The sequence below is a fragment of the Gymnoscopelus braueri genome (assembly GCF_963280865.1).
Source record: "Gymnoscopelus braueri genome assembly, chromosome: 6".
NCBI lineage: Eukaryota > Metazoa > Chordata > Actinopteri > Myctophiformes > Myctophidae > Gymnoscopelus > Gymnoscopelus braueri.
Genome location: NC_137607.1, coordinates 24,014,817 through 24,025,845, shown reverse-complemented (window position 1 = coordinate 24,025,845; position 11,029 = coordinate 24,014,817). Strand labels below are relative to the sequence as shown.

Below are 11,029 nucleotides of genomic sequence, written 5' to 3'. Positions count from 1 at the left end.
ACAGTATACTATCCTGATACCCTCTGTTGTAGGCCGGCTGACACTGTCCTGTCCTGTACACAGATGTCTAGGGTTGATTGATGGATGGATCTATCTAAATTATCTATCAATTTGTTTTAGGACAGTAAACAACACGTCTATAGATAGACAGGTAGCAGAGATGAGAGGAAGATGGGAGGCAAATGCAGAGAAGACTGATGACTGTTAGATTTAGATCTCTGAATGGAATGTGGAGGATTTGGGGTAATCTCACTGTCTATCTCACTTCTATCTCCACATCCTCCACATTGGCCTCTATTCAAATTCTGACAAATTATCGTAATTTGACACTTTTTACCCCTGTTGTGCAGTGGTGTGTTCGTTATTTTTTCCATTCCCTTTTACAGTAGCGAAGTCTTGATAGATAGAGATTTAAACAAAGGACATTTATTGGGCTTCCATTTCTGCAAAGCAAGTCTGGGCAAAGTGCTCTCTGAAGAGATAGCTTAAGATATCATGTAGAAAGAAATAGATAGCATGTTTTGTTTATAGGTGTTCATTCATGTTTTTAGAAGCGCATCTTCTGTTGGAACTGGAAACCATTGTGAAAATCACATCATGTAATGTACCGAAGTTAAATAGAGAAGCGCAATTACTACATTACACAAAGAAGAATACCAAACCTGGACATGAGCAATGGAAATATCAATATTGCTTCCATGTTGCTATATGCTAATTTAACTCCTCACATATCTTCCATATCTCTTTAATGTCTTTGTGTGATAATAACCCTGAGTGGGAATACCACATAAAAAAGAGGCGTGTGTGTGTGTGTGTGTGTGGGTGTGTGTGTGTGTGTACGCGCGCACACACACACACACACACACACACACACACACACACACACACACACACACACACACACACACACACACACACACACACACACACACACACACACACACACACACACACACACACACACACACACACACACACACACTCCTAGATACAGCAAGCTGATTGTGCTTTATGGCTACGTCTGTGTTTAGACTGGCTTGCTATCAATCTCGCACACAGCATACTTAACTGTGTCCAGCTGAAGCTGTAACTAATGATCTCCTCTTCTGCTCTCTCTATGTCATGAAACCCACCAGACAAGAGATTGAACTTCTTTTATTCCTTGTTTCCTTCTCATGTACCCAACCACTCTCTGTTATCCACTCCACAGAAGTTCTGATGACCCAGGAGCACTAATAGCTCATTTATACTTTGTTGTATGACTGTGTAACTTGCTGGAAAACTGTTATTTTTGGCACTCAAAAGGTCATACAACAAAGTATAAGTTGGGCTTAAAAGACAGTGCAGAGGTATGTCACATACTGTGCAGTACAACCTTCATCAATTAGGTCTTTGACATTTACAAAGTGACCTAACGTTCAGCCTGCCAGCGTTAACGTTAACAGTGATTAAATGTGACTTGAACTTGAGTTTTCAAGTTCACGTCGCTGACATCAGTTAAACCCTGAGGCCAAGTGCAACCTGAGGTCAACTTTCACAGCAGTCTCTTGACTCAGAAAGACCTGGGGCTGCAATTACTGAGCAACAAAGGTCTACACTGCAAATCTAAATGATCCCTATAGTCCAAGTGGTAAGACATGATCATGTGAATTGATGAATATTGTAAGCATTGAACATTTGTATGAATCTAGAGCAAAAGCATTGTGCAAGAAGGACTGTTCCTCCATTCAAAGTTTTATATAAAAGGTTAAAAGCATAACGATTTGTATCATACTACTATCCATAATATTTATTTTATTCTAAAACAGACAGTTCTTGATTCTGACTGGCCGAGAGCCGTTGTAAAACACTCCATAAACACACAGCTGGACCGCACGTATCAGTATCACTGCATCAACATGTTTGCAATTTAGGTTTTCCTATGGCATGTAAGAGGAGGAGGACCGCTCCTTTTCATCCTGTGTATGGGCAAGATTTTACAGTCACAGGGACTACTTTCTTTTAGAAACCATTCTTGTAGGGAAATTGTTATTAAAAACAGTTTAAATTGGGATATGGCTATGATTTTCATGTCGCCATTTTTTGGTAACTGCTTTACAAATCAATAAGCCACACAAGGTCGTGGTGTACCATGACAACGGCTAAGAGGGTCGGAAGCACTCTGCTCTGTGTCATGTTTCCTACCGTAGCCGTTCTAAAATCCACAGTAAACCACTGCCTCATTGCTTTGATAAATGATATTTGTGTTTTCGTGTTTTACCTCAGGTCCCGGAGGACCAGGTGCTCCCTGTTGTCCCATCTCACCCATTTTACCCTGTTGAAAACACAGAAAACAAATGAGAATCAAAATAAAACATTTAAACCGCATGTCCTCCTTTGTCTCAAACGTCTATTTTGTAGTCGATTCTCCACGTTTTTCGACTTTTGGCATTCACCAAACTCCATGATGAGTGTGGAAGAGATATGAGTTGTGTCCAGTATACATCCTAACAATCTTCTTCCTTTTGTTTGTTTATTTGTCCAGGTTTGCTTCTGATCTTAATGTATTTCTCTTACTATAGCTACCAAACAAAGTGCTGCTTGGGGATGTTTCAGTTCCTAGTCCACACAGTTTCTATGGGGCTCAAGGGCAAAACAAACCTGAAATGGTGTGAATGTGTCCAAATTGGTTTCGGTTTGCGGTCTAACCGAAATAGAGTACAGATCTCATTGTTGAACGTGTTTACAACATTTTGTCCACAAATGCTGTCCGTATGCTGAGAGTAGCACACACACACACACACACACACGCGCACACACGCACACACACGCACACACACACACACACACACACACACACACACAGATCATAGTCATATCTACATTTAGACAGACATACCAGTGGGCCAGGTTTCCCACGTGGACCAGCAGGGCCAGGCAATCCAAAGGTACCCTGAGGAATACAGGGAAAAAACACTGAAATGGACCTGTACCTCCCTGTGAGTGTGAGTGTCTGGATGTGTGCATGTTGTGTGCATCTGTTTGTATAACCCATTCAATCCAGGAAAGCATCTGTGTCATTTTAAGATGTCTTTGGCTATTCAAAAATAGCAGATATAAAAGCCGCTTGTATATCTGAACTTGTAGATCTGCTATTTTTGGAAAAAACTTGAAAATGTGTGCAAATCTTTGAATATATATATTTTTAAAGCGAACATTTGTAACTAAAATCTTTGCTTTTGGGGGGTCCCTGGAACAAAATATTTTGAGATCGGGGTCCGCGGCCAAATACATAGCATTTTGGGGGTCCTTAACATGAAAAGGTTTGAGAACCACTGATATTATTATAGCAACATACGTTTTAAAAAAAAGCTGTTAGGATTTAAAAGACATTTGTAGAATCCCTAGAAGCAAAGATTTGTTACAAATGTTTGTTACAAATAAATATATATATTCAAAGATTTGCACAAAAAAAAAAAAAAAAAAATAGCAGATCTACAGGCTTCTATGAGCTATGAGCTTGTATATCTGCTATTTTTGAATAGCCAAAGAAATCAAAAAAATGACACAGATGCTTTCCCGGTCTTAGTGGGATAAGCAAGCGGTTCGCAACCTTTTCTGGGTCAGGGCCCACTTGAAAATTTCGAATAGCGGATACGACCCGCCCATCTGACCACTTAACATTACAACATTACATGTTAGATGGGTGCACCGCACGCATTTTCAGAGCATGTTTATTTCAATGATCAATCAATCGTTTGTGTTCCTGGCTATGATCATTGGAACCAACGTAATATACAGTATTTTATGTCTCTATTTATCTGCATTACAATGAAAACTAAGGTAAATACGTTTTATTTGCTTTTTTATATTAACTCTTTCACTGCCAAGAGTATTTTCATAAAGTACTCCCCCAGTGCCAGCGATTTGCGTGTTTTTTAATTTTTTAATTTTTTAATTTTTCACTCAAATAAATTCTCTGATTGCGGTTTTAAACACATAGGACAGTTGTAACAGCAGAGAGCAGCAAATCGACACATTGAGCACCTCGCTGACTCGCTCGCCCCCTCCCAAACAGGCTCACGTCACATCCGGTCATGAACCGGATGTGACATTTTCGACAATCCCTGATCGGCCTTAAAACGATGTGATACACGACGTTCGTCACCCAGACTATAGAAAATAGAAGTGGAGTTCTGCGTTCGTTTTTTATACCGTGTGAAAAAACGTGACTTTCCCTATTCTGGCCGAAAATTACTGCGGGAAAAAAATGAGAACCGGAAACGGAATCTGCGTCATGAAACCGGAACCCAATGAGTCTGAAGGAATCAGAAAGTGAAAGTGATCATGAAAAATAAACAGAATAGCGCGACCACAGTAAAAAGTAAAAACTTGGGATTTCTCGTTCTGGCAGGGAGGGTATTCAGAGAAAACTCGGGATAACTCGGGGCTTGGCACTGAGAGAGTTAATGTACTATTATTTATTTTATTTATATACGTTTATTTGGGAGGGACAGCACATATTAATGAACACCACACATACAATGTAATGTAGATACGCAGGATTTAGCAAGAATACTCATTTCCATCCGTAGTCCCCATACAGAAAACAAGCAACATTACAAAAAGAGCACATATAAACATTACTAAAAGGGTACAAACAGAAGAGCAACAGTAAAAAAAAGGCCTAGTTTTGACCTAAAATACCAGAGACTCAGGAAAACTAAAAAGAAAAAAAGAAAGAAAACTACATTTAGGCCTATTTAGAAATACAATCTTAGTGTTTTGCCAATTATTAGGGGGCCCCCACTTGCAATACCCTCACGGCCCACCAGTGGGCCCCCGGCCCATGAGGTTGGGAATCGGCGTGTACTGTAAGTCATTGTTTGCAGGTTTTCATTCAACCAAAAACCTACCTTGTCCCCTTGGTACCCCATGTCTCCTGGTTCACCCCTCGGTCCCACTTCAGCCTGAATTTCAGAGCATCACACAGAGATATAACCCAACACTGCCCCGCCGCTGACACACTGATCACTACACACTCAGAGAGGACAGACAGATGGACTGAAGAAGACTACGAACAGTATAATCACTAGAAATGATGAAGGCATGCAGTTATGTACTTCAATGGAGTGTTGATTTTGTCGACTAAAACTATGACGAAAAATGTTGGTCGACTACCTTTTTTCACTGACGAAAACGAAATAAAAACGAAATGAAAACTAAGCTATGATGAGTAAAACTAGACTAAATATATTGACAATTTCGTCAACAAATAAAAACTAGACTCAAATGTGGAGGGACTAGTGGAGAAGAGATCCAGTAGAACTAAAAGACAAGTCATTTTATGTTTGGTTGCGCTCGGGTGTTGAAAAAAATAGCAGATCTACAAGCTCTACAAGCTCGCGCTGTGACGCGTTGTAAGCTTGTAGATCGGCTATTTTCAGCATGCAACCAGGTGTAAAATCAGCCATTACCACGCCATCAAGGCCTGCCAAAATACGTTTTGGTCGACAAAATCAACTGTAGATTTAGCTGACTAAAATCCACTTTTCAGATGACTAAAATACGATTTTTTTTTACATTTTATTCAAAAGACTATGACTAAACTAAATAGAAATTTGTTGTAAAAATTAACACTGCTACATACAGTATAATCATTAAAATGATGAAGACATGCAGTGAGTTATGTACTTCAATGGCAGCTCAATGATAACATTATCCACAAATATCTCCTGACTCCGCTGGTGACTCATCATAACACCCTCCACTCATCCACCAACTGGTCTAGGTACACACTAACATACAGATATACACTACAATAATAGAAATATTTAGATCACCTTATCACCTTTCAATCCAGGCAGGCCGGCTCGTCCAGTCGGGCCCTATCACGGAGAGAGGAAGGGAGGCAGGAGGGAGAGAGACAGAGAGAGAGAGAGAGAGAGAGAGAGAGAGAGAGAGAGAAACAGAGAGGAGACTCTCAGTATCCATTCATCCATTCATCACGGTGAATGGGAGCCAGACAGCGGAGATAAGTCATATGGGGGAAAAGCAAATCTGTTGAACATTTTGTCAGGAACCATTGGGAATCTGTCAATAAATTCCAGGAATCTGTCCTTCGCTTATCTCGTGAACCACTCATCCGATTGACTTCACACTTGGTAGGCGTATTGCTGAGGAACGCAAGGAAATGCAGTGTCGGAGTGTCAAGTCAATTGGATGAGTGCGTGGTTCGGATGAGCACTTCTCTGGCCCGCTCCGTACAGGCATGCGCTCAGAACGGCGGCTTTTATTATTACTAATTTATTTTTTCATTTTCCTCTCCTTTCCAATTGCCCCCCCTGGTGCCCCCTGACGGCCCACACTTTGAAAACCTTTGGTCCAGCCTGTCCAGCTTACCTGAGGTCCCACCATGCCAGTTAGTCCTCGCGGTCCCTCAGGCCCTGGGTCACCCTGCGGAGAGATGGAGGCCCAGAGTGAGATATTGACACGCACGCACGCACGCACGCACATGCGCACACACGCACACGCGCCCACACACATTCGATCACTCAAGAGAGAATGCAGCAGAGCTGCAAGAGCAAGTGTGGAGAAAAGGCCTACAACAAAGCTGTGCGTTGTGAGAGGCAGGCATACTTTACTGCCATTATTAATGATAACAAGAAAAATCCCAGAGTCCTATTTTCCACCATTGAGTGGCTTTTAAACACACCCCCCCAGTCCCATAAGCAGTCATGCTCTGCATCCAAAGTCAAATGTGATGAGTTTTCTTTGATACTAAAATTAACAACATTCGAGCTGGTATTTTAAATGATGGTGTAATTAATGCTCCAAATGTGGCCATCTGTAACAGTGTGCCGGCTCTCCCAGGGAAGTTTCATGTCTTTCCGTGAAATCCGGGAGGAGGAACTCAGATGACATCATCCACCTGCTCTCTGGATGCAATTCCTCAAAGAGGTCTTAGACAGCTTGGCTGGAGATATTTAAAAATTTGTAAATTGTTCTTCAGCTTCTGGTGTCTTTCCTGACTCATTTAAAACAGCTCTAGTCAAGCCCTTACTGAAGGAACACAACCTTGACCCCTTGGTACTGGGTAGGCCTACTTCCAATTTGCCTTTTATGGTTGAGCAAATTTTTTTTTGTCTCCAGCTGGATGTGCTTTTACAAAATAATAAGATCCACAATAAGTTTGGTTTTAGGAAAGGGCACAACACTGAAACAGCGCTTTTAAAAGTTTTAAATGATCTCAGGGTGTCTTCGGACAACAACAACAACGCGTCTGTCCTTTTACTACTTGACCTGACGGCTGCCTTTGACACAGTTGACACAATCCTATTACACCGCCTTGAGAATTGGATTGGTCTGTCAGGCACGGTTTTATCCTGGTTTTATTCCTATCTTACGGACAGAAGCTATTCAGTCGGTCTAGAAGACTTTGTCTCAGACAAACACGAGATCTTTTGCGGTATTCTACAGGGCTCTATTCTTGGTCCATTACTGTTTTCATTATATATCTTACCGCTGGGACAAATTATCAATGATCATGGAATCAATTTTCATTTTTATGCTGATGACACCCAGTTATATCTGTCTGTGGCCCCAGATGACCCCAGTGATCTTGACCCTCTGAGGTCTGTCCAGCATCTAACGTTGGATGAGCGAAGATTTTCTCAAGCTCAACGAAGATAAGACTGAAGTGCTCATAATTGGCTCCAGTGAGCAGAGAAAGTGTATATCCAGTACCCTAAGTAGCCTGGCTATACAAAACAATGCTACAGTAAAAGACCTACAGTAGGCGTTATTCTCGATTCTGAGTTAAATTTTAATGCAATGTAATGCACTTTTTTCTGTCCTTCTTAAGAAAAGCACAGACAGATTACAACTTGTTCAGAATGCGGCAGCCAGAGTTAAAACAAAAACCAAGATGAGAGAACATATCACGTTTTAGCATCTTTACACTTTCCCAGTAAATTTTAGGATAGATTTTACCACTGGGACAATTTTTTTCCCACAAGTGTGTAACTGCTGCGACCTACATACAGTAGGCCTACATACACACATACATTCTGCGGTGTGCACTGTGCACATACACACGATTCATTCTGTGCCATAACCTCAGAGCAGTGCTTGGCTGTCCTCACTTTTGCCTGACCAGAATGACCCCTCTAATTAGCAGAGGTGAGGTGGGAATAGCCACAATGCATATAGCTGAGTGGAAATATCCTTTACAGCCAGGCAGTTAGAAAGGGGCACTTAGTAGAGTATGTGTTTTTTTTTTTACAGGATTCAGTGGTGTTGATGTTAATTAGAGCAGTGGTTCCCAACCTTTTCTGGATCGGGCCGACTTGAAAATCTCGATCTCTGTCCCAGATCTTCAAGCTCGTAGCTTGTAGATTTGCAAATCTTTGAATATATATATTTTTAAAGCGAACATTTGTAACTAAAATCTTTGCTTCTGGGGGTCTCTGGAACAAACTATTTTACAAATGTTCGCTTAAAAAAATATATATTCAAAGATTTGCACACATTTTCACGATTTTTCAAAAATAGCAGATCTACAAGCTCATTGCGCGGCACTCGGTGCTGCGCTATGAGCTTGTATATCTGCTATCTTTGAAAAGCCAAAGAAATCTAAAATGACACAGATGCGTTCCCGGTCTTAATGCTTGAATAGTCAGTCACTCCAGGCCAGCTGAGACCAACAATGGACCAATAGTCAGAATCGCTGCTCCAGTATGAATAACACAGAATACATATAAACACACACATCTACAAACACAAGTGCACGCACATAAACAAACACATACACACATTCTTCACAAATGATGTGAGTTTGTGATTACAGTGTGTGTGTGTGTGTGTGTGTGTGTGTGTGTGTGTGTGTGTGTGTGTGTGTGTGTGTGTGTGTGTGTGTGTGTGTGTGTGTGTGTGTGTGTGTGTGTGTGTGTGTGTGTGTGTGTGTGTGTGTGTGTGCGCGCGCGCGTGCGTGTGTCCTGAATGACCTCTGCCTAAAACTCCACAACATTTCCATATGGCTAACATTTCTCCTGTAAGAAGTCTTGTGCAGACTGTGGTTAATATTCTATTAAGGAGGGTTGGCAGCTCGCATTCCTTTTTTTCTCTCTTTTCTTTAATGACACCGGAAAGAAGAGTACATAAAAGAAGATACAAAGACGTTTCTGGGAGCATTCATTTCTTGGCAAGCAGCATTAACCACTATGCTAAAGCACAGCAGTACTTCAACAGATATACATACAGCAGACATGTTTGGACCACACTATACAGTATGAGAGAGGGACTGAGAGAATGTTTCCTTTTCTGATGACTTCATCATTCAGAATGGCCTTTAGAGGTCTGCAGAGGGCCTGTGAATGCTTCCCCCCGTGCAGCTGTGTACAGCAACTATCTTCCATCTTAATGATCAATATCTTCTTCGGTCTGGCCGAAGAAAGAGGCAAGAGAGATGCAAGTGAAGGATTGCAGCTTAATGTGATGTCATGCAGGACATGTGGCTTGAAGGAGCAGTCCATCTGGACCCTGTAATACCAGTGTTTGATGCAGAGGCCCCGCTGGCTAATGGCAGCACAGTGGGATGGAGATGGTTCACACGCACTTCATAAAAACGGCTTTCAGTTGATGGCACATAAGAAAACAACAATGTACGCGCATTTCTGTGTTCTCCAAGCCGAGCCAGGTACTCGATGCCCATCCGCATCCCACACAAGGCCTGCTTTCAAACTGGTGACTAGATGCACCCTAACTGCCCAGTGGTTGAAGATCATTTTTGCCAAGCCACATGAGAAACCAATGATTATGGACTCGACGAAAACCACATTGGAGCTTTCCAACATCTAGTTTCAACCCAAACACTGGAGCAGCCTCAGAAAATCAAATAAAACCTAAAAAGCCATGGTGCCCAGAGTATCATATCCTTGACACGTTAAACACGCCAGGTCTAAGGAATGTGCACAATTAAATTATATGATACCAGGCCTCACTGTACTGTGGGGAAAAAAATTACACTTGAATTCTGGTGCAAAGCAAGCACCACTAAAAGTGATTATGTAAATCTGGAAAAGGAACTGGAAAAGTTAAAATTCTAATCAAATGAAATAAAATGCATTAAAAGTTAAAACAACTATTTTGGTGTCCACCTAAACATTGCTTTTGTCATTCACACAGTCAGGGATATGTTTCTGTCTGGCTCTCACACTGTTGAGTCATACATTGGCAAGGACTTCAAGTGCATACCAGAGCTAACACTTGCAGCTTTGTTGCTGCTCTTCTGGGGCACTAGGGCTGTAGTTCTAACATTGTGCAAAGGGATCGAATGAGTTTCACTGGAGCCAGAAGCGTGCGGATAACACTGTACTGGTACTGTAAAACACTGTATTGATATATCAAATTGAATTGCTAGGGATAATGACCAGAATTCAAGTAGGAAATCAAATGTCATAGACAGACATACATTTGTACTATAATCATTTCAACATTATCAGAAGATATTTGTAGTAGGGCTTATCTAACATTCACAGCCATAAAACTCTTCTGTAGGTCCTTGAAAAGTTCAGAAAGGTTTACTTCAGCGATGTCGCCTGGGTAAAACCATGAATGTGAAAACTACAACTCTTACTCGAATAGTGTTTTAGCCACTACGATCAGTGGCTGTGACATTGTCCTTGTTCATTTCGTTTATGCAAAATAGAATCATGTTGATGTAGTTGTGGCCATAAACTTTAGGGGCATGCCAGGCCAATGTTTGGCTGTGAATAGCATCGTGGAAATTGTAGGAACACAGAGAATGATCTACGGTCTGCAGAGGCATCTACAGAGGCGTTTTACCGTTTCCATTTTTCTATTAGTAAACAGTTCCCTCAGTATACTGTATACCATCTGCCCTGATAACTGAAATGTACAGTATATCAACAGTGTCCCTTTAAGACTAGGATTAAAGGGAAATTTGCCAATTGTGAACCAAATTCCACACCCGATGACATTGGGTAAAACGAGCCCCTGAAAGATGTATTTTTTGCTCTCCTGAAATCTC

General features: G+C 41.4%; 1 protein-coding gene across 1 annotated transcript in view; it reads right to left on the bottom strand.

The window, feature by feature from the left end:
- Positions 1-11,029, bottom strand: part of col24a1 (collagen type XXIV alpha 1 chain) — a 151,252-nt gene that overhangs the window by 62,019 nt on the left and 78,204 nt on the right. Inside the window, exons 15-19 of the mRNA XM_080430719.1 lie at positions 6,382-6,435; positions 5,823-5,867; positions 4,896-4,949; positions 2,879-2,932; positions 2,261-2,314 (exon numbers count right to left, since the gene is read on the bottom strand). Of these exons, the coding sequence (XP_080286845.1) occupies positions 2,261-2,314; positions 2,879-2,932; positions 4,896-4,949; positions 5,823-5,867; positions 6,382-6,435 (261 nt within the window). The remainder of the gene's footprint in view (positions 1-2,260; positions 2,315-2,878; positions 2,933-4,895; positions 4,950-5,822; positions 5,868-6,381; positions 6,436-11,029) is intronic.